We start from the raw sequence: 26,019 nt of genomic DNA on the forward strand, positions 1-26,019 counted from the left end.
ATTGTCTTTCAACAGTGGTATCGTCTAAGATTGGGTCGTATGTATTATATATTTTATAAACAGTTTAAACTTTCATTTGTTGTTTACAGGTAGGTATGTATAAGAATTTTACTAGCTATATATTACATTTAATGGCTTTTATTTGCTTTATTTGATGTTTAAATGATTTTGTTTCTTAAAACAACACTGAGCTGCCGCCCCTACTTTTAGTTAAAAGGTCCCTTTTTGATGATTAAGCCCCGCTTCCAAGTCTGGTTTGTAGCAGATTTGCTATGACTCATGACAGCTACATGTTAGATATACAAAAATGGCTACCCTCGCGACCAATTTTCTGTACTGTAGTTAGGTACGCGAGGTGTATTGCATGCTTATTACATATACACATTGTGTACTGCTGAATGCTACCTACGTAGTGCATTTAATTTATATTAGGCCTTTGTTTTTGTAATATCCATTTAAAGATAGTACTGGTGTTCAGGTAGCTTTTCAGAGCAAGGGCCATGATAATTTGTTTGATTGCCCTTCATGTATTTTTCTATAATAACGTTTACACATTGTTGTACTTCTGAAGGCTACTTAGGCCTAGTGCATTTAAAAAATGTACATAGGCTTTAGGCCTATTACTACTAGGCTTTCAGTGATAGCCACATTCGACAAACAGGCAATGAGCTCTAAAGGCAACACTAGCGGGATAAAGTGTAACCTGCAGAGACTATTTATAGCAAAGTAGCATAAATGCAAGTTATATATGTGTTGTACCATGATTGATATTGATAATTGTAGAGACAGAGCAAATATTTGAAATTAGGAATCAAAATGAAAACTTCCAGTATTGAGATACTGCGCCATTGATGCTCTTGTTATTCAATTCTAGTGCGCAGTCAAGAAGTGAACATCAAAAAAAAAATAGTTTAATGGTAGTTTACCGGCAGTCGGGACACCTGCGCTAAGGCTTGATATAACAGCCGTTTGTAAAAAAAAACGTTTGTTAGAGTTATAATATGTCAATATGTCTAGCAACCTACATGGTTCATCAGACACAAATATGTGCATAATTTTCTAAATCACATAACCCAACACATCTATGTAACACCTTCACTGTGAATTACTAATCAAACAGTGTCCAAAGATATGTCAATTGTCAGAAACAAACTGAAAAACAAAACAGTAATGACGTGTAATTTTACATTCAGAGTAAGGTTAAGTATTGCATATCAAATAATAATAGTCACCGTTCAACTGAGTTCAACTGCATTGAATTAGTATTCTATGACAAATAGTTAATGTGAATTTACGGTACTATGGTACTTCTACGTCAACACCAACCTGTTCTTTTTCACAGAAATTGACTTGCAGTAGATAACAATGAAAGCACATTCTTCATAACGTCTTCCTGTTATTTTACTAATAACACATAATTGTTGTGTAGTACAACCGCGTGCCACGGTTACCGACTTACGTCATAGTTAGATGCGTTCTCCAGAAACTGTTTAGTACATCTCTGTAGTAACTCACTGTCATCGCGTCGAATAAATATATCCTGTGTACATAGTTTCCTGACTGTATCCATATCACTAACCTGGTAATATAATACAAAAATAATGTCAGTAGAACTGAATTACAATTCCACTATATTATAGTGTGATTTTTCTAGGCTTAGATCCTTAGTTTGAATGTATCAGACAGCATCTAATATCTCCCCACAGATTCTCTTAGCAACAATTTGTCGAGTAAAGGATAGCAGAGAGAACACATTCAATCTTTAAATGTAACCTTTATTTAGGACCCATTATGTTTAGATATTTATTATAGTATTCTTAAATTAGGGTAAACACAACAGCTTAATAAAACTGAGTCTCGGAGACGATTGTGATTATTTTGTGACGTAGTAGTACCGGTGTATAATATGTACACACATAAATATCACCATAGACCTTCATTTCCTTTAAATTTATTCTTGAGCAGAAACATTACGTTTTTCTTAAATAAAGGTATTGCTAACAATGTCAGGCGGCACTGTAAGGAATTTAAAACTCAATACATACCATGCCACAACACTGCTGTTACAGTCATGTCTATCACCTATTTCAATTGGTAATGTTGTATTTAAAATCAGGGTATTTTGCCGACATTTTTTGTCTATCTTTTTCATTTACAAAATTTTTCGGGCGGATGAGGTCATGACAAACTTAATTAATGAATCCGTCCATTTATTTTGTGTTATCAGTGAAGGAAACTATAATTTAAAGATTATAATCGATAACCACCTCAACGAATTGCATTGTTCAGTTAGAGAACTAATAACTCAACATAAACCAAGAGAATAAAGACTATATATGTCAGCCCACAGCTGAATAACGTGTCCCTATTGACGTGTACATGACTGTGCTCCCTGTAATTCCTGTTATTTCTGCAATGTGTGTTACACGTAATTATACAATTGATCAAACGAAGACGCCCTTCTAGGTTTTTTCACCAAATGAATTTTAAGTCAGGTATAAATACTATATTGCATTCTAACAAGAACTTGTGGCGTGAGCAAAATTATCATTGCTTTTGCTCGCCAGAAATTTTTCTAAAACGATTTTTACATAATGTATTTTTATAATCATTTGAAAATAAAGGAAATAGTAGCCAAGGTTATTTGCAGAACTTTTCAATATAAAAAACAAACGAAAATCGAAACCGTCTCTGCACGGTATTTAAGTAATGAATATGCATGTTAACTAGCAGTGTCCGTTCATGCAGGGATTACTTTCTCTTGTAAACAATATATATTGTAGTGAGAAAGTTGTAGAATGGAATGCTTGTATAAATGACTTGGTGTGTTTCTCAAATGTCACTATGTATTGATTATGTACCATTACCAAATTATGTCCCAGAGGATAATTTCCATCGGAATTTTAGCATAGTATACTCGTCATGTATTGCACACATTTAGTGTATATATGGAAATGGTTTTGTTGTTATACCAATATCAAACACTTGGCTATATTCCAATCCGTGTTTGAGTGTTTGGTCAAATTACTATGTATATGGAATATGTTTTGCTACTCTTTTTACGATTAAATTTGCTTAAAGTGATAGTTGGCTATTTCAAAGATTGACTTAGAATAATCTGGGGCTCTTATAAATGCTACATCATTGCATGTTTCAACAAGAGCATTAGTATCAAAGGGAGATTGATGACATGTAATTGACTTACTCTTTGTAGAATTCAATCATATTATATGCTAATGACAATCTTCTGAGCTTGTTTGGCCTGACATTTACAGATAACAATATTTCACTTGGCATATGAAACAATGTAAATATTTCTGACTTAAATCAACAGTATATCCCAATTTCAAATAAAAAATAAAAATTTTGAATATTTTAGATTACACCATTGTTTCAGCGGGAGCGATTAATTGAGTTGACAATTTGAAATCAATTATTCCATAATCTTTTTCCATATGTTTCTTACGTATCAAAGTAAACACAACAATAAACCACAATAGCAGAAAAATATATACAGTATACCTTCCAAATACCGGATTGAAGATCCAGACTGTATCCGTAGTTACTCCAGAACACTAAGATGACAGATATATAAACTTGTGTAAGAGATTGAACAATGACACATATAATACGAAAATATTCATCTACAAAAAATTATGTTAAAACAAGAGAAGTAAGAACGAATTAGATGTGTTTGTGGAACTGGCATGATATTCATCTTCTTTATATGTATACAATATACACACCCACACGCCTCCTCGCACATACACACATGTATATGTGAAGAGGAACCCCGAATGAATGTGTATGATACATACCAAATATATAAATACCAAATATCAACACATCGGAAAAATCCCACTTAACGATTGGTTTCGTACTCTTGGAACTCATCAGGCGATGGTGGGAATCGGACACCGGACCTTTGTGTCACAAACTGAAGTTCGTACCCATCAGTCACAGTGATTTTACTTGTGTGAATGCGTATAAAATGGCTTTGTATAACTGTCAATGGTGTATCACCCAATTGTTATGATAATACACAGTGCACGCAGGGCGTTGCTTTTGAATCAGACAATGAACACAGAATTCTGACAATTACGAATGTGTAGCAACTTCCGTTATTATTATCATAGTCACTGTGAGATATTTTCTAGTTTAAAGAAAAACGATATGATAAACTAGAAAACTAAAACAAACAGGATTTTCTCGGTGACAAGGATGAATGTGAGGAGTCCTGATAAATTTAAATAATAGAGAAACACTGACTAAATTTGAAGATATGGACATACCTTTAATGTTTCTAGATTGCAGCTCTGCAGGAATTGACTCCGAAGAGAAGGTGAGAGGCAACACACAACCATCGCACCTTTTAAGTAAAATAAAGAATTACAAGCAAAATGTTACAAATTAACACTGTAATCTAGCGGGAAAACTATTATAGCAACACATCTTCGTTAAACTTATTGAACATATCTATTGAAAAGGATTAAAAATAAGAATAGCTTTACAATAAATAACGCTTGGTTATTATGAACCGTCAAAGGGAATACAATGAAACATGCTTACAGTAGGTGGTTCCTTACAAAATAAAAGATAGCATCATCAGGTTCTTAACAGTGCAATTAGTTATCTGTATGCATGTATGCTTATCCTAAACTGAAGTAAGATAAATGAGCTAGCTTCTAAAGGGAAGAATGGATTGAATATCTCATACCTTACTAAATTACGCATATTAAGTGAAAAAGCGATGCCCCATAGTAGCCATCGGTTTACAAGAAGGAGATTGAACCAGCACCAAATAATTAACGCACAGGGAAGCCTTGGAGGTGGTATAAGCTTCCATTTGGGGGAGGGGAGTGGTACAGTTATATTTAACACCTAATTTTATTTAAATATATATGAAATTCCCCAATTTTATTTGTGAAAACTCGTCATGTACACTTCGTTTTAAAGTTATCGTATTATAATCGCTATATTTCTCTCTGCTCTTCACATAAGTTATCTTCTCATTAATGTTTTCCAGTCTATCGTAAGTTTTCTTCTCACTGCTAACAATATGATTTTTTTCTCTCAACACAAATGGACATCAACGTTTCTCAATGTCTTGTTTAACACTTCTTTAAGAAAGAAAATGAAATATTTTCTTAGCAAATAAAATGTTGAACAACTGAATGTCCATGCCAAGACAATTGGAATCACAACCTTTCCATTCACGAAGTACATTTACCTAGGAGACTTGTTGTTCTTCGCCTACATATATGTACATGTTATTTTAAATACACAATGGCTAAGCCCTACTAGATTTATTTTGTTAAGTTTTCAGCGAAAGAATCATAATCATAATTCATTGCAGTATCATAATTTTAGACCAACATTTTTTTCTATGATTTGAATGATTTAAGGCTCGCCCTAGTCCTCTGAAAACACTTTTACTTTATCATTGATCAGCAAACACAAACCTTTGCTATATTATAGTGATGCCAATCTACCTTATAGGAGAATATAAAGAATCACACCATTATCTCTACACATTTTTGGCAGAATTTGATGTTTGTATAACAAGTATGAGAGGAATACATTTCGCCAACTTGAGGCATGAACTACATAATGAATATAATATCGAGGCTTCCATAGGCATCGGACTCGATGACTTGTTATTATACACTTAGAACACGTATCATGTGACGTGATCCGCAGTACTACCAACGTAATGTGTTTTATAACCCTTTTCAGATCATTGTGATAAGAAAATTCAGTAACATGTTTGATCACTATGGATTAAAACCTCTAGTGTTCCAGAAACATCAAAAAGCAGTAACGCTTTAATTAACAACAATGAGAACCAACGAAAAAAATCATGGTATTTCCAATTGTTATCCCCTTTAACACACTTTATTCTACATCAGAGGTTATGTTGTTGTTTGCTAAAATCCTCTACTTTCGCGCCCTTGACACAAACTACTATAATAATCGCATACACACCACAGACATTCATACATAGAATCATATCGCACTTGCTGACAACGAGGGCTTTGCAGCTATTTGAAGGTCGTTTGTGCAATCTTGGTACACCCAAAAACGATGACTCGCGCAACGGGTGATTACGTACTAGTAACGAAGTTTCGACGGAATCCCGATCTTATCTTCAAAATATGTTTCATATTCATATATAGGAACACTTGATGCACTAGATTAGTTCTAATTTTGTGGAAACAAATGAATTACAACTGATTAGCCGACACGATTGTTGTTATATTTCGAAAAAAAATATAACATGTTCGTAAATGTTATACTATCTCACATAGTGTACAAAACCCACTTCTCTTCTTCGTTCACCATCAGTTTCGTAAGAGCAATTTTTTTTAATAGAAATTTAAGATGATAAAGATTCCGTTTCGTGTTCCATTTCGACAAGTTTACCCTTAGAAGTGGCTCACAAGTCCGTGTAATTATGTAAATGTTTTTAGTTTAAGAATTTCTTACAATCTGAAAAATTATTGGCACTTCATTGCCTAATGGTAAGACTCTACGTAAAATAGCAGTGTATGTTGACGCTTTTTTTGTGAGCATTTCATCTTCAATTTGCTGCAAGCGTTAAGCCCAAAATGGCTTCTTGTGATACACACCTGTTCACGAAATCGGTTAATGGCTGGAAGAAATATATGTGTGTAAAAACCCAAATATAATTAAAAACAAACCAAAAGCACAAAGTATGTAATCAAATACCAATGACATCGTCACATTCCGTTTCGTATATAGAAATGCTATTAAACTAAATTACACAAATACAGTTTTGCCTTCATTAACAGACCGGTTGTGTAAATGTTTAATTTCGGATACCATAAACATACCAAACAAAGTAACTTTTACGAATAGCATAGTCACACTCTATTTACACCGGTCAATATTACATCTTTCTATTCCAGTCTATTCCAGTAATTGTACAAACGTACAACTGATATGATACACTAGCCCATATACCAATACTAAATGAAATCGAGTAATTACCGAAATAAACTTGTAGATAATATGTGTTGCCGTCTATAAATCGTGAAGTTATATGTGTGATTGTACAGTTAGTATATTCTCAATGAATGTGTCGTACAGATACAGGTTGAACGTTACTCATTGTAATACTCACTCTAGCTCCTCCAGCATATGTGACTGTTTTACAAACATCAATATGTCAACAACCTCTGTCTCTGTCATTTCTCTTCCTTTCTCTGTATCTATCACTACCTTCTTTACTGATACAGGACATGACAGATGTAGCCCTGACTTTAGGATGATGCTACCAGCATCAATCATACTGAAGGACTTTTTCAGATACAGACAGGCGATGGGAATCTGAAGGAAGAAAATAAATTATACATGATGGTTGAATTATATTTTGCTCAGTATTATATTGATAATGCATTCATATTAATATTATTCACTGCCTGATACCGACTGTTAAGGTCTGCTTGTCTACTTCAGTACTGATACGAACCCTTATCAAATCATCACGATGGAACGACATTTTCTAAATTGAGCCAATTCGAGAAGATACCAGAATTCGGGTGAATGAAAGTAACTTTGGAAACGTTACAGATCTAGCTCGCAAAGCACACGTTATGGTATATATCGCAATAACACATGGTAATATACAATTTGTATCGAAACTTGATCGTCGTAACGATTTAAATACGACCCAATGGTGGACCTCAATTTACCGAGTAACTCAGTTTTTAATAATATGTATTCACATAAGGCTCCTGTTGATATTCCAAATTAGTATTAAACATGGTGCTAACGTTACCTATGGATTATATTCACAACGACTTCTGGTATCATTCAGATTTTCTTGAAATATGTTAACTCAATATACGTTTGGTGGTGATTATGGAGACAGTATCATGAAGAAACTTATTATTGTGTAGTGTCGAGTCGTTCAGTTTCATTAAAATAATTTGATTCAAGACATATTCTACAAGGATATTTAAAAATTTTAGATTGATTATGACGATTGCCAGCAAGGTAAGATATTGCAAACCGACATTGATACGGAAAATACAGCGGTTTCTAAAGCAATGGTTCGGAATTAATAAACAATTTTATTTGGACTGCCAATGACTGCCATATCATTGGACTGCCATATTTGGACTGCCATATCATTGCAAGCCGACCAGTCTTCCTATTATATCCAACTAATAAAGTTATATCCCCAAAATCACTGATCCCCGCCACTCCCGCGGTTTCTCAGCTCGGAACAAATGCACCCATAAGCCAGTGGCGCCAATTTCCGTATAAAATTTCGAAGCTCTAGAGCGGCGGTACGAAACTGACACGATAAAATTGTATACCCTAAATAATATGGCATAATTTAGTTATATTTAAGTAAACATTTTCTAGAGTACAAGTTTAGCATACGTGTCATGTATATATATATATATATATATATATATATATATATATATATATATATATATATATATATATATATATATATATATATATATGTACATACGCATCGTAAATGTATCTCTTCAAGGCCATTTTTTTTAGACCGGCTTCAATGACTAGCTGAGCAAGTGTTTTGTGCACAAAAAAATCCAACAAAAGCAATAACACAAAACCGACAAAAGCAACAACAACAATAGCAACAATAACTGCAATAACGAAACAATAAAAATAACAATAACAACAAGCAACAACATTAGCAACGAAAGGAATTTGCACAAAAAATCCAACAAAAGCAATAACTTGTTTTATAGCTATGTCTGCATACCGAAACACATAGGAAGATATTTCCCATTGGGTGATTACACTGTTATCGGCTTGCAGTGCAAGGGTTGACATCACAATTTAGCAATTGTATGCAAGCAAACATATCGCGAGTATGACTGATCTGAATTATCGTCCTTTTTAGTCAATTCTAGTTCACAGTGAATTAGTGAACTTAAAAAAGAGTATTTTAACTGTAGATTACCTGCAGTCGGGACATCTGCGCTAAGACGTAATATAACATCAGTTTGTGAAAAACGGCTCTATGTTTAAACGGGTACATTCAAACCACGATTACAGGTCTTTGTAATTCTAATATGTCAATATGTCTAGCAACCTACATGGTTAATTAGACACAATCAATATGTGCATAATTTTCTAACAAAATCACAAACCCACATTTATGTAACACCTTCACTGTGACATACAAATCGAACAGTGTCCAAAGGTATGTCGATTGAAACAAACAAAAGGCAGTAATGACGTGTAATTTTACATTTAGAGAAAGGTTAAGTATTGGATATCAAATAATAATAATAGTCACTGTTCAACTACATTCAACATATTCAACTGCATTGAATTAGTATTCTATGACAAATAGTTAATGCGAATTTACGGTACTATTGCGCTTTAACGTCCAAACTAACCTGTTCTTTTACAGAAATTGACTTGCATGTACATAACGATGACAGCACATGCTACATACAATCTTCCTGTTATTTTACTAATAACACATAATTTTTATGTAGTACAAACGCGTGTTACGGTTACCGACTTACGTCATTGTTAGATGCGTTCTCCAGAAGCTTTATTGTACATCTCTGTAGTAACTTACTGTCATCGAGTCGAATAAATATATCCTGTGTACATAGTTTCCTGACTGTATCCATATCACTAACCTGGTAATATAATACAAAAATAATGTCAGTAGAACTGAATTACAATTACACTATGTATTAGTTTGGTTTAAGTAGGCGTAGATCCTTAGTCTGAATGTATCAGACAGCATCTAATATCTCCTCACAGAGTCTCTTACCGAAAATTTGTCGAGTAAAGGATAGCAGAGAGAAAATATTCAATCGTTTAATGTAACCTTTATTTAGGACCCATTATGTTAAGATATTTATAATAGTTTCCTTAAAATATGGTAAACACAACAGCGTAATAAAACTGAGTCTCGGAGACGATTTTGATTATTTTGTGACGTAGTAGTACCGGTGTGCAATATGTACACACATAGATATCACCATCTTCATTGCCTTTAAATTTATTCTTGAGCAGAAACATTACGTTTTACTTAAATAAAAGTATTGCTAACAATGTCAGGCGGAACTCTAAGGAATTTAAAACTCAATAAATACCATGCCACAACACTGCTGTTACAGTCATGTCTATCGCCTGACTTATTTCAATTGGTAATGTTGTATTTAAAATCAGGGTATTTTGCCGACATTTTTTGTCTATCTTTATAATTTACAAAATTTTTCGGGCGGATCAGGTCATGACAAACTTAATAAACAAATCCGTCCATTAGTTTGTGTTATCAGTGAAGGAAACTATAATTTAAAGATTAGAATCGGTAACCACCTCAACGAATTGCATGGCTCAATTAGGTAAACAACGTCCAAATCAACATAATCCAAGAAAATAATTCTTTAATGAAACCTTTCTTTAGGACCCATTATGTTTAGATATTTATTATATTTTCCTTAAATTATGGTAAACACAAACGTTTATTAAAACTGCACTGAGTCTTAGAGCAGATTTTGATATTTTTTTTTGTGACGGAATCTTAAACGCAATACATACCATGTCACAACACTGCTGTTACAGTAATTTATATCACCTACCTTCTTTAAATTGGTAATGTTGTATTTCAAATCAGGTTATTTCGCCGACTTTCTTGGTTCATTTTTAAAATTTAAAATGTTTTACAGCGAATGAGATCATGACAAACTTAATTAATGGTTCCGTTTAGTTATCTTTGGTTATCAGTGAGGCAAACATAAGCTTTAATTTAAAGGGTGAAATCGGTAACCACCTGAACGAATTGCATTGTTCAATGAGGGAAACGACGTCCAAATCAACATAAACTTATCAACTAATCAAACAAATCTAATCAAACAAATCAACATAAACTTCTAAATATTTGTAAGAAAAATCTTGACTTTCTATCCTTACTAGTGTTAAGAAAATGCATGCAGTAACCATTAAACATACAAGAGAGTTTCTTCTTGCTGTAGAGAAATCTGTTAAGTCTTGTGTGGGCTTTCAGCCATGGAAAAGGACAATAGATGATTTAACTCTATTCACGAGACCCACTCGCAGAGGAACAAAGGCTGGCATTAAATTCAGGAGATGCATACCAGTGCTTAGAAATAGAGATTGTGCTAAATGGAATAACAAAATCATTGAGGGTCAACAATCAGGGATAAATTTCAACAATCTAATTCAGCTACCTAACAACAACATAATTCAGCTACCTACAGGACTCAAAGCAACATACCATAATGATATGCAATATGAAATTCAAACTGTAATTAAACCAAGGCTTATTTACATGTCATAAAAAAGGATCATAAACTTAAATTCAATTACCAGCATTCCAAGCCGCTAATAGTGTTCTTACAAAATGTTGGCTCCATCAGCAATAAAGCAATATCTGTTTCTGACTTTGTTGTATCGAATGGTATTGACATTTTAGCACTAACTGAAACATGGCTGGGAAATGTGACTGACAGCTTTTTAATAGGTAACCTTGTCCCTACGGGTTATGAATTTCAGCATGTCCCCCGTTCCACCGGAAAGACTGGAGGAACACATGGGCGCTTGCATCGAGCTGCCACAGCTCAAATGAGTAGTGTCGTATTTTTCACGTTTTCTGTGTGTTAACGAACCTTTCCTTCGTTCTGAAGTTATTCGTTGTCGTGTTGTGGGACTACTAACACTCTTCATGCCATTTTCGAAGGTTTTTACGGAACGGGTGAGACATACAACTGTCAATTTAGGACACAGTGTTCTACGTTACTTATTTTTGGCCAATAGTATAGGCCTTCTGCTATTGACATAGGATAGTAGGATGAACCCTAACAATACCGACATCGTGGGAGGTGCTCGAAGCCTACACTATAGCTCGGAGACACTTCACAATATTCGAAGGAGTATGCAGACCCACACAATAGAGTCACGGTTGGTGGACATATTGAAAGAACAATCGATTCTTCGCAAGCACAGAGGTACGCGGGCCGGTATACAAAATCGGATTAGAAACACTCAATCTCATAATTTCAGCTTTCCTTATGGACTGACAGCAAATGTAAACAGTATTCAGGGAAAGTTTTTACACCTGGAGCAAACTGTTACAAACATGCGAAATCTATGTTTCATTACATTGCAAGAGACGAAACTGCAATCACCGAATAAAGAGTGGCTAAATGAAATCCCACAGCACTGTGTGCCAGATGAAGCGTTACGCATGGCAAATTACTTTATGTTTCGCCATGACAGACAATTTTCGGCAAATGGCGGTGGATTGATAACGTATATCTCGAAAGACTGGGCAGTGAGCTACCCAAAGGTATGTTGTAGTATTTCAATCTCGGATATTGAGCTTCTTGCCGTGAGAGCCAGGCCACAATACCTCCCCAGCGACATGTCGAATGTAACGATCGTGAATGCATACACCAGGCCGTCATCAAATTTCTCAACTGCAGATAAAGAACTTAAATCAGCACTAACTAAGCTCCAGAAGGAAAACCCACAAACTCACTTCATAATTGCTGGAGATGTCAATCGAGAAAGCATCGCATGTATTGAGACAATGGGTTTCAAGAATCTGGTGAATTTTGCTACTTTCCCTTCGTCCAATTCTGTCTTGGACGCCGTGTATGTCACGGGTGACGTCTACCATGTAAAGAAATCCCACCCGATATCCACATCCGACCACAGCAGTGTCCTACTCATCCCGAAGTACACAGAGAAGCATCGTGCTAAGAAGCAACGACGAAGTAGATCACAGAAGGACTTGTCATTTGATAACGTCAGGAGCATGCAAGAGATGCTTCAAACGACCGACTGGAATGTATTTCGTGAAGGTTGCGATGACCCAGACGAATTAACTGACGTCATTTCAAGTTACATTGGATTCGTCAGCGATGTATGCATACCAATGAAGCAAATAACACCTGCTGAGATGATGAAGCGAATCCCCCCAGACAACAAGATCAAACAACTGGAAAAGCAAAAACAGAAGGCCATCGAGGACAAAGACAACATCTCCAGGAACAGGATGCAGAGGGAAATCAATAAGCACGTAAAAAATCTGCGAAGTGACACCTTTGGAGGAATAAAAGGAAACTCTCGTGCATTCTGGGATGTCGTCAAATCCATAAGAGACCCTACTAAAGATGACCAGCCTAGGCGGGTTGATGCAGATTTTGGGAAGGAACTATCTGACCATTTTGGACGGTTTAATGACTCAATAAGTAAAGATATACCGTTGTACCTACCTGAGAAGAATGAGGGTTGTCATGAACTTGATGTCAATGTGGTAAGGAAACAGTTTGGGAAGGTCAAAAGGGGTGTTGCTTGTGGGTCAGATAAAATTCCGTGGTGGGTATTTAAATTATTTTCTTTTGAATTAGCTCCAATATACCCATCACTCTTCCAAGAAAGCTTACAACATAGTCAGATCCCTAACCTGTGGAAAACAGCACTAACATCACCTGTACCAAAAGTGGCGAATCCCAAAGATGTGAATGATTTTAGACCAATTGACCTAGCAAGTATTGCTTTTAACAGCATGCAAAGGATCCTTCCCACGACTAACTGACAGTATCAATCAATTTGGGGACAAGCGTCAATTCGCCTACAGAAAAGGTGTATCATGTGTAGATGCTGTGCTGTTACTTATCCACGAGGTTGTGTTAGAATTAAATTGCAAGGAAACCACAATAGCAAAGGTGCTTTTCTTAGATTTCTCAAGTGCTTTCAATACCGTCCTACCAAATCAATTAATCACAGATCTTTCAGGTTTCATCACTGAACCATGGCTCCTACACTGGCTTGCTCAGTTCTTAACTGGGTGGTCAAGACACGTTAAATTGGAGAATGGGTTGTCTGATAGGTCAGAGATTAAAGTTGGAGTGCCTCAGGGTGGTCCATTGTCTGCTTTACTCTTCACATTATATACGGATGAAATCAAGTCTGGTGGTCATATCTCAATCACAAAATATGCCGATGACACTGCTATATTATGCAAAATATCCAAGAGGTCATGTGTCAATGATCAGCTGAACTATCAGCAATCAGTCAACGACGTGGTTTCAACATGTGATAGAAAGAATTTGTTGCTAAATGCTAAGAAGTCGAAGGAAATGTGCTTTGCTAACATCAATATAAAACATCAAGGTCTTCTGTCTGCAAGATCACAAGGTGTCACCATACATGAATCTGAGGTAGAACGAACATCAAGAACTGAATACCTAGGAGTATGCATTGATGATAATCTAACGTTCACGTCGCATATCTCGAAAATCTTGAAAAAAGTGTATTATTTTGTTTCAAGTCTTGCCTATATTGTGTCATTCTTTAATGAAGGTGCAAGGAAAAATGTGTTCAGCTCCTTTATTCAGCCACATTTACTTTATGCTGTTCCTGTATGGTATCACTTTATATCATCTTCTGACAAGCATAGACTGATGAGATTCCTTAAGTATACTTCACGTATATTGAATGTAAGCCAGCTATTACTGAAGGATCAAGTAAACACAGCTGCAAAGAATGAATTTGTAAGGATGACAAATAAAATTAGAGATGACAAAGATCACCCACTACATGGGCCACTTAATTGTCTGTTGGTGAAAGCTACCAGGAATCTTAGGAACCCTCATATCTTGCCAAAATATAGAATTCAACTTTATAAGAACTCTTTCATCTACCGTGCTGCAATTTACATTCAATTTGGTATTTTGGAACCTTTCATTTAATTGTACTCATTGTTTCACCTAGTTCTAATAATGTATATAGTTTTAACGCTTTCTTGTTGTGCAATCTTTTGAACATCTTATCTATCATGGTTTTCATATTTATTTATTTTTTGAGTTTGACATGTGTACTCCTTTTTATAAATATGCTATTTTTATACTGGTTTCAATAAATGAAAAAAAAATGAAAAAATGAGGGGTTGGGGTGATGTTTAAATCTGGATTATCACTAAAGATTAACACCTCGACTAAGGATAATCTCTACACGCTTTTTGAGCATATGGATTGCTGTATCAGCACTGGTGATTTACTATTTGCATTAAGTGTTATCTACTGACCCCCTCCCTCTTCTAAAAATGGTTTCAAGAATTCCACATTTTTTGATAAATGGGCACTTTATCTAGAATGTATTACTGCCATGAAAGATCGTGTGACCATCATTGGTGATTTGAACTTTCACCTGGATAACCCTAATGATGTTGATTCAAAGAAGTTTTCTAGACTTTTAAATGTCCATGGTTTAAAACAACATGTCGTTGGTGCAACACATCGTGATGGACATACCCTGGATGTATTGGTAACCCAAGAACACAGTGACATACTGTATGGTTCACCATCTATTGTTGACGCATGTCTCGGTAATATGAATGGAAATTTGACTTGTGATCATTACGCTGTAAGTCTCAACATCAGTACGCATAAACCAGATCACATTCGCAAAGTTACAACGTTTAGAAAGTTTGGTGATATCAATGCTCCTGATTTTATCGATGACATCAAACATTGTGAAACCTTAATGAATGTCAATCAGTCGGTTGAGGAGCTAGTGGCTGCCTACATTAATCAGTTGAACAAATTAGATGGTCGCCATGCACCAGAATGTACCAAGACAATTACTTTACGATCCAATACCCCATGGTACACAGACACACTCAGACATGCAAAACGTGAACGAAGAAAGGCTGAAAGAAACTGGAGGACGACTCGTCTTACTGTCCACTGGCAAATTTATAGAAACCAATGTTAAGTTGTTAATAAACTTCTAGTTCAAGAAAAACGGAACTATTATTGCAACAAAATTGCTGAATATGGCAGTGATCAAAGACGACTTTTCAGTCTAACTAAAGACTTAATGGGTGTACCAAATGATGCCACATTGCCATCAAACACATGTGTTGAAAGTCTTGCTAATCAGTTTGGTGATTTCTTTATAAACAAGGTAGCAGCTATTCGTGAGGAATATGGTACTTGTGATGCCACGCTCAGTGTAGACAAAATGGCAAACGATAGTATTTGTGGTGGTTGTCCTCTAGAATCTTTCTCTACTGCCACTGAGGAAGAGGCACGGAAGCTAATTACAAGCTCCCCAACAACGTCCTGCAGCTTGGATCCTATACATACCTGGCTATTGAAGCAATGTGTCGATGCACTCCTGCCAATTATAACCTCCATCATAAACCAATCACTCATTGAATCAAAGGTGCCGTCTTGTTTTAAGCGTCCTATTGTTAAAACACTGCTCAAAAAGCCTGGTATGAATAAAGAAGTGTTTAAAAACTACCGACCTGTATCAAATTTACCTTTTATATCCAAACTTTTAGAAAAAAGTTGTTGCAATAGGTCTTCAACATCACTTAAATGCCAATGCTTTGCATGATAATCTCCAATCTGCATATCGCCAGTACCATTCAACTGAGTCAGCTTTACTAAGAGTACGTAACGATATTGCTGCAGCTCTTGACAAGAGGTCCCAAACAATGATGGTCATGTTGGACCTATCGGCAGCCTTGGATCTTATTGATCATGAAATCTTATTTAATCGTCTCCAACATACTTTTGGAATTGCGTCAAACTCATTAAAATGGTTTAAGTCCTATTTTAGGGACAGAATGCAATGTATTCAAATTGATAATGTTATATCTGATGAGAAACAGCTAAGGTTTGGGGTGCCACAGGGATCTGTACTTGGTCCTTTGATATATTGTATGTTTACCCGTCCAGTTGGAGAAATAATTCAGCGCCATAACATCAACCATCACTGTTATGCTGATGATACGCAATTGTATTTGACTGTTGGTGCCCTCGAGTCCTGGAATGATGTATCTTTAAAGCTCCAAGCATGCCTTTCATATATAGTCAGATGGATGCGGGTTAATTGTTTGAAACTTAATCAGGACAAAACTGAGTTCATTGTATTTACACCAAAATTTCAGGGTAATGCTATTCAAGACTTGTATATAAATATGGGACCTAACACCATATGTTCAGTTCCTAAAGTAAAGAATTTAGGTGTATATCTTGATCACAGTCTTACCATGGATAATCAAGTTGACTCTATTTGTAAGTCCTGTTATTGACAGATTCGAAATATTGGCAAAATTCGAAGGTATATCTCAGATGATGCGTGTAAGACTTTAATCCATGCCCTTGTGACATAAATACTGGATTACTGCAATGCCCTGCTATATGGCCTGCCTCACAAGCTGACCGATCGCCTTCAGCCAGTTCAGAATTGCGCTGCACGGCTTGTAAGTCGCACTCGTAGACATGAGCATATTACACCTGTATTACGTGACTTACATTGGTTGCCTATTCATTGCAGGTTCAATTATGAGATTCTGTTATATACATATAAGTCACTTAATGGTTTAGCCCCTATCTACCTCTCTGAATTAATACATAAATACAAGCCTACTCGATCTGTACGCTCAGAATCCAAGTCCTTACTTACCAAACCTGTCATTAAAACTTCTACATACGGAAACAGGCGTTTTGATTACTCATCTGCGACATTATGGAACAGTTTATTGGAGGAAGCTAAGTGTGCCAAAAATATAGATGAATTTAAAAACTAGTCAAAACCTTTCTATTTAGATCTGCATTCCATTAACCGTGCTTTCTACTATTTATATTGTCACATTATTACAACGCATGTTCCATTTTGCATTTATAGCACTTTTAAAATTTAAAATTTTTCACATATATATATTTAAAAATTTTTGAATTTGTTTGTATAATTTTCGATTTCCCATTTGCAGTTTTTTTTTTTATACAATTTATTGTCAGATTGTATATAACAAATTTTCTACCCTTACATTATCGATTTATATATTTGTATATCATGTTTGTATGTATTTTACTGTAAAGCGCCTTAGAGCAATTTCTGGTTGGATAAGGCGCTATAGAAATTTTGTATAATAATAAATAAGCCAACAAAGCAAATACTATATATGTCAGCCCACAGCTGAATAACGTGTCCCTATCGACGTGTACATGGCTGTGCTCTCAGTAATTCCTGTTATTTCTGCAATGTGTGGTACCCGTTATTATACAATTTATCAAACGAAGACGCCCTTCCAGGTATTTTCATCAAATTTTTCAATCAGTTATCAAATGTATTCAACCAAAATATTATGGCCTGACGAACAGTCATCATTGCTTTCGCTCGCCTGTAATTTTTCTAAAACGATTTTTAAATAATGTATTTCTTTAATCATTTCAAAATAAAGGAAATACTGGTCAATGTTATATGCAGAACTTTTCTAAATCGAAAATAATCAAAAAATTAAACCGTCTTTGCCCGGTATTTAAGAAATGAACATGGATGCTTACTAGCAGTGTCCGTACGTGCAGGGAACACTTTCTCTTGTAAACCATATATATTGTAGTGAGAATGTTGTTGAATGGAATGCTTGTATAAATGACTTGATGTGTTTCTCAAATATCACTATGTATTGAGTATGTGCCATTACCAATTCATGTCCCAGAGGATAATTTCCATCGGAATCTGAGCAAAGTATACTCGTCATGTATTGCGAATATTTACATCGTGTATAAATGAAAGTGGTTTTGTTGTTATACCAATATCAAACACTTGGCTATATTCCAATCCGTGTTTGAGTGTTTGGTCAAATTACTATGTATATGGAATATGTTTTGCTCCTCTTTGTACGATTAAATTTGCTTAAAGTGATAGTTGGCTATTTCAAAGATTGACTTAGAATAATCTGGGGCTCTTGTAAATGCTACATCATTGCATGTTTTAACACGAGCATTAGTATAAAAGGGGGATTGATGACATGTAATTGACTTACTCTTTGTAGAATTTAATCATATTAAATGCTAATGACAATCTTATGAGCTTGTTTGGCCTGATATTTACAGATAACAATATTTCACTTGGCATATGAAACAATGTAAATATTTCTGACTTAAATCAACAGTACATCCCAATTTCAACTTAAATATTTTAGATTACACCATTGTTTCAGCCGGAGCGATAAAATTGAGTTGACAATTTGAAATCAAATATTCCATACTCTTTTTTTTCCAAATGGTTCATACGTATCAAAATAAAAAACACAACAATAAACCACACTAGCAGAAAAAATATATACAAAGTATACCTTCCAAATACGGGATTGAAGATCCAGACTGTATCCGTAGTTACTCCAGAACACTAAGATGACAGAAATGTAAACTCGTGTAAGAGATTGAACAATGACACATATAGCACACAAATATTCATCTACAGAAAACGATGTTAAAACAAGAGAAGTAAGAGGGATTAGATGTGTTTGTGGAACTGGCATGAAATTCATCTGCCTTATATGTATACAATATAAACACCCACACGCCTCCTCGCACATACACGCATGTACAGTATATATGAAGAGGAACACCGGATGCATGTGTATGACATATACATACCAAATATATAAATATCAACACACCAGAAAAATCCCACTTAACGACCGGTTTCGTACTCTTGGGACTCATCGGGCGATAGTGGGAATCGGACACCGGACCTTTGTGTCACAGACTGAAGTTCGTACCAATTGGCCACAGTGATTTTACTTGTGTGAATGCGTATAAAATGGCTTTGTGTGACTGGCAATGATACTGGATCACCCAATTGTTATGATAATACTGAGTGCACGAGGGGCATTGCTTTTAAATCAGACAATGAACACAGAATTCTGACAATTACGAATGTGTAGCAACTTCCGTTATTATTATCATAGTCACTGTGAGATATTTTCTAGTTTAAAGAAAAACGATATGATAAACTAGAAAACTAAAGCAAACAGGATTTTCTCGGTGACAAGGATGAATGTGAGGAGTCCTGATAAATTTAAATAATAGATAAACACTGACTAAATTTGAAGATATGGACATACCTTTAATGTTTCTAGATTGCAGCTCTGCAGGAATTGACTCCGAAGAGAAGGTGAGAGGCAACACACAGCCATCGAACCTTTTAAGTAGAAATAAAGAATTACAAGCAAAATGTTACAAATTAACACTGTAATCTAGCGGGAAAACTATTATAGCAACACATCTTCGTTAAACTTATTGAACATATCTATTGAAAAGGATTAAAAATAAGAATAGCTTTACAATAAATAACGCTTGGTTATTATGAACCGTCAAAGGGAATACAATGAAACATGCTTACAGTAGGTGGTTCCTTACAAAATACAAGATAGCATCACTCAGGGTCTTAACAGTGCAATTAGTTATCTGTATGCATGTAGGCTTATCCTAAATTGAAGTAAGATAAATGAGCTAGCTTCTAAAGGGAAAAATGGATTGAATATCTCATACCTTACTAAATTACGCATATTAAGTGAAAAAACGATGCCCCATAGTAGCCATCGGTTTGCAAGAAGGAGATTGAACCAGCACCAAATAATTAACGCACAGGGAAGCCTTGGAGGCGGTATAAGCTTCCATTTGGGGGAGGGGAGTGGTACAGTTATATTTAACACCTAATTTTATTTAAATATATATGAAATTCCCCAATTTTATTTGTGAAAACTCGTCATGTACACTTCATTTCAAAGTTATCGTATTATAAATCGCTATACTTCTCTCTGCTCTTCACATAAGTCATTCTCCTCATTTATGTTTACCAGTCTATCGTAAGTTTTCTTCTCACTTGCTAACAATATGATTTTTTTCTCTCAACACAAATGGACATAAACGTTTCTCAATGTCTTGTTTACCACTTTTATAACAAAGAAAATGTAATATTTTCTTAGAAAATAAAATGTTGGACAACTGAATGTCCATGCCAAGACAATCGGAATCACAACCTTTCCATTCACGAAGTACATTTACCTAGGAGACTTGTTGTTCTTCGCCTACATATATGTACATGTTATTTTAAATACACAATGACTAAGCCCTACTTGATTTATCTCGTTAAGTTTTCAGCGAAAGAATCTAATTTATTGCAGTTTTATAAGTTTAGACCAAAAATCTTTTTCTATAATATGAATGAATCATTTAAGGCTCGCCCTAGTCCTCTGAAAACACTTTTACTTTATCATTGCTCGGTAAACACAAACCTTTGTTATATTAAAGTGATGCCAATCTACCTTATATGAGAATATTATAAAACTTACTGGTTTATATATTTACGAGTGACCCACTTACCTGTCTCCCCACAACCTATGCACCACATTCTACCATGTCTAGAATGCCCTAGTAATCTTTTAACACTGTACACCCTCACTGACCCTAGTGACCTCCTTCATTTTGAGACCACTTCTTCCCAAAGTGGCCCTCGGGGGAGGGTGGTGGGAAATGGAGACAGGTAAGTGGGTCACTCGTAAATATATAAACCAGTAAATTTTATAATATTTACTTCGTTCCCCACTTACCTGTCTCCCCACAACCTATGCACCAAGTGGCACTGCCCGATGGTGGGAGGCCCGAGGGGTGGGACCCCCGGAGCTCGTATCATCGAGCGACCAAAGCCAAATCGGCCTGTGATATGTCCGATAAGTAGCAGGCGACGAAGCGATTGGAGTCTTCCACGCCGTCGTCTTGCAGATGTCCACTATCGGAAAGCCTGCGAACAGGGCTGTAGAAGCAGTGAAACCCCTGTGAGCCATGGATCTGCCTGAACCTGCAGCCAGAGGGCGGATGGTTTCCACCAAACAGCGGGACAAGGTATCCTCCCAGGCTGCTGAGTGGGGCACTCGAAGGAGAAAGAACGGAGATGTCCAAGTACCCAAGAGATCTTGTGTTCTGTTGAGGTACCACTTCAGTGCCCTAATGGGAAACCATACTGTAGTCTGTCCTCGGGGATCAAAGAGAAGGTCTTGATCTCTGGGATGATGATGTCTCCCGGTAGGAGAGCCCAAACCTGGTTCTAGCGAACGAGGGGTCGAGAACTATAAGCACCCCACAAAGCGTAGGACTGAAGGCACCTTAGTCAAGGCGTGCCGTTGTTGCCTGGCTTGGAGCCGTACAGGAAGCCCCTGATGGAAGGCGGCAATAGCCGAACAATAGTTCTTGATCGTCGAAAACTCTGCCTCCCTTCTTGGGGCAGTGTGGGTAAGGAGTCGGCGATCAAGGTTAGAAAGGCCATGGTAGGCAGAGTCTGTCTCGTTCGGCGTACTCCGAATCTCCGTAGGCAGAAAAAAGTAAGTCGCCACGGTTGTTCTCACTCTGGCGGTCAAAGTCCTTTCTGTCTAAGGGAACACCAGACAATTTCCAGGCACCTAATTGTAGGCCCTTGCTGTCCGGGTGAGCCAGCGCCCCCTGTCTATTGGACAACCGACTGTGGTTTGTCCGGCAGGATCGCCGGCTCGTCCGCGAGGAGCTGGAGAACTTTTGCCCGAATCAGGGTCAGCGGGGCCACTATGATGGCTGATCATGCCAAAAGGGGGGAAGATGTAAGCTTCCGGTCCGTTTCACGACAGGGACCTGGCGTTATGTGGAAGGCCTGTGGGTGGGACCGCCTGAAACAAAGATGAGCAGCCCATTGTTGCCCTGTGTTGCAATCAGGTCTATCAGAGGTCTGCCGAACATGTGGAAAAAAACCTACTTCATGTTCGTTGCGAAAGGGTCCACTCGTCAGGGTGGAGCTGTCCCCTGGGCAGAGCATCGGCCATCACATTTTCCTTTCTGGCTCTCTGAGAGACTCGTAGGGCCGTGCCAGATTCTATAGCTGTGGTGAGGGTCTCCCTTGCCAGACGGCACTATCTCTCTGACCTGGTGCCACCATGTCTGTTGACGTAGCTACACTATGTTACCACCGTCGTGTTGTCTGAGAGGATGGTGGCCAAAATGCCCCGTACCTGGGCGCCGGGGGACTCCAGAGAGCCCAACCCCCTGTATCTGCTGCTAAAGAAGACAAGGACAGCGGCCTGTATGGTGACCTTGTTAGCGCTTGCAGGACAGCTGCACTCGCAGTACTGTTTCAGTACCACAGTACCGCTGATGACTCCTTCAGTTATCAACCCGTTGCAATCAGAAAACTCTGAAGAAAAGGAATGTCCTGATGACGTAAACCTAGGCTGTACCCTGTAGGGAGGTTTAATGGAGGTTCTTTCCACGATAAAAAATATTAATCATAATATTGAGGAAAGAAAAGGCGTAGACCTATTGAAAGAGAATGATGCCAGAGGCGCCTAACAATATTACCCCGGTCAACGAAAACCTGTCAAACATAGAGACAAGTATCTCCTGGATGGGAAGCTGCACTGACAAAAAAGTGCCTTGCCCAAGGAAACAACTGAATGATCTGGCCAGGACTCAGACCCGCAAGTCTTAGATCACCAGTCCACTGCCTTCACCACTTGACCACAGTACTCTCCAAAAATGAGTACTGAAAGAACAGAATCTCACTCTGCTGAGTACAGAATCTAAAACAATGCTACCCTGCTACAAAAAAAAAGAGTACTGAATGGATAATTTGCTTCATCAGAATCTTAAACAAAGCTACACTGCTACTGTTTATGTGACTCCTACAACTCTATGTATGTATTTAAGAACATATTTAGGATCATCCTGCAAGTAGGAACTTGTGAAGAAGCCTCACTGGTTTAACAAAGCTGCAAGCTGACTGAAGTCAGTTTCTTACATACAAATTTAACGTCCATGATTATGAAAAGTAAACAACTCTGTAGCTGGACAACATACATTAATCTTGGGGTGACTTGAACCGGGGACCTTATGACTGAAAGGCTTTAACCCTGAGCTAACTGAGCTATAGATCTACTCATCAGAAACAAACTCCCAACAGGGGCTGTGAAGATGGTGAGAGGGTGGGTTTGTAGAAAATCCACCTCATAAATCCTGCTTAACGGAGCCCGGGTAGTTACTCAGCAAACACAAAAGCGTTACTAAGCATGTAGTCTTTTGTTATGATAACGTTATTAGTGTCGAAGAGGTATGTCACCGAAAACGTTTTCAGGCTCATATTTCAAAACGATTTACGTTAAGACATTAATATAACATTAATATAACATTAACATCGCCTAGAAACGTTATGTCGACGTTTTTACAACACCACATTTAACGTAATAAACACGTAATAAATGTTATGATAACGTACCCGTTACTCCTCAAATCTCTCTATGTCGAGACGTGTCAATTTCGTAGTGTAGTACAGTAGAAGTATCCAACTTCCTATTGAAACCACCTAGCGCATAGCCTATAGGCTATCAGGTGCTACGAAATGCAACTGTACTTAAAATGTCGGAACATCGAACATTATTCATGAAGCGCATACTGTATGCTCGGAGCGCGTTAGCGCTTGTACCTTTGCTGGGGTTTTATCCTACCCCTTTTTCCAACTTACTAACGCGTTTGTCTTGGTAATTCACCCAAAAAATAGAGAGAGAGGCTTATTCCATGGGATCGCTGACGTAGTCGACAGCTCGTTGCAGCAAACGTTGAGCTTACACGTGTCAATCCAGCTGACTGCTTGGCCCCCCTCCTCTCATGACAAATATACAGCGCGGGTATACTTTCTTGGCAGTTTGCCAAGGCTCTTAGAAGGCTTCGTTTTCCTGGAACTTTGCCAAGTTTCGAGAACGTTCTCTTCCTGGCAGGTTGCCAAGGTACTAAGTAACGAGACTGCACTAGAATCGCTTCAGTTTGAGTATTTTAACATGCTCTGGAGGGGGTTCCACAAGCGTTTTAAACAACAAAACACAAGCAAGGTTTCAAACCTAGACATATGGCGATGAATTATAATGAGAGATAAGTATAATTAGCGAGGAGAATATGACCCATGAATGCCCAGGAAATCTATGTCATGTCCTGGTTTCTGCTGGTACTCGTTAAACACACATTTGGGATGTGTAGTGATAAATGGTGTAGTGATTGCCATGTCTTTCCGCAATTGATTCGAACCTGTCGTCGCAGCTCAAGCTGCTAGTTCCGGGGGGCAACACTCCCCTGATGAAAGAGAATTTTCCCCTCTTGGAGGCGGGATTAACTTTGAGGCTGGGGATAAGTATATCTCCGTTTGCCGTGGGAACCTCGCTCGGGCCGGCTTTCCTTTCGGATTGGGCGTTTGCCCTTACTACCCCGTTCTGGGGGCCCAGCAGTTGTTGATCTCATCGGTTCCCGGCTCCGGGACCGGCTCCTGGGATCCGGAGTGGAACCTCGGTTCCGTACTCCCTGTGAGGTCTCGCCGGACCCGCAGTCTCGTCTGACCTGGGCCCCCGGTACCACTCCCCTCGACGCGGACATTCTGTCCATTCCGGTCGGAATTTCAAATGGGCTATTTATTGGCCTTGAGCCTTGCCCTTGCCTTCCCCCTTGGTCATAGAATCCGGACGGTGCCGGGACCTTGGGGGGCAATATCTCTTTCTCCTCTCTCTCTCTTCTCCGGCCTCTCTCGCAGGACTCGGGCTCCCGGAGCCTATCTCTGTGCGCATACCACGCTGGGTACCACTCTCCTCGACCCGGACATTCCGTCCGTTCCGGTCGGAACTTCTAATGGGCTTTTTATTGGCCTTGAGCCTTGCCTTCCTTGGTTCGGAGGGAACGTCTGTTCCGGGCTCCTTCTGAGGTCTCGCCGGACCCTGGCTCTCCGGAGCCCCTCTCTTTGTGCGCACCACAACGGGTGCCGCTCTCTGCGGCCCGGACGGACTGTACGCTCTGGCCGTCTTTGTCATGGGCTTTTGTTTGGCCTTGAGCCTTGCCCTTGCCCTTGGTACTACATCCGGACAACGCCGGCACCTTGGGTGGCAAAATCTCCTCTCTCTCTCTCCATCTCTCTCTCTCTCTCATGGGGTTTTTGCTGGCCGAAGCCTTGCCCTTGCCCTTGGTACTACATCCGGACAACGCCGGCACCTTGGGTGGCAAACTCTCCTCTCTCCTCTCTCTCCACCTAGCGCGATGGTCCTTTTGGTGTTTTTTTCGCCATAGAGAGCATCTAATACGCTTGTAACTTTTTGGTCCTTTTGATGCTCTCGCACATAATGGTTTTGTCGTTGCCAATGCACATTCCAACTGCATG

At 37.9% G+C, this 26,019-nt stretch overlaps 1 protein-coding gene across 1 annotated transcript in view; it reads right to left on the reverse strand.

Moving 5' to 3' along the window:
- Positions 1–26,019, reverse strand: part of LOC139982120 (uncharacterized) — a 671,468-nt gene that overhangs the window by 233,307 nt on the left and 412,142 nt on the right. The window contains exons 23-28 of the mRNA XM_071994672.1: positions 19,931–20,007; positions 19,157–19,209; positions 9,546–9,665; positions 7,145–7,350; positions 4,293–4,369; positions 3,523–3,575 (exon numbers count right to left, since the gene is read on the reverse strand). Coding sequence (XP_071850773.1) covers positions 3,523–3,575; positions 4,293–4,369; positions 7,145–7,350; positions 9,546–9,665; positions 19,157–19,209; positions 19,931–20,007 — 586 coding nt within the window. The remainder of the gene's footprint in view (positions 1–3,522; positions 3,576–4,292; positions 4,370–7,144; positions 7,351–9,545; positions 9,666–19,156; positions 19,210–19,930; positions 20,008–26,019) is intronic.

This window comes from Apostichopus japonicus, chromosome 16 (assembly GCF_037975245.1).
Source record: "Apostichopus japonicus isolate 1M-3 chromosome 16, ASM3797524v1, whole genome shotgun sequence".
Lineage (NCBI taxonomy): Eukaryota > Metazoa > Echinodermata > Holothuroidea > Aspidochirotida > Stichopodidae > Apostichopus > Apostichopus japonicus.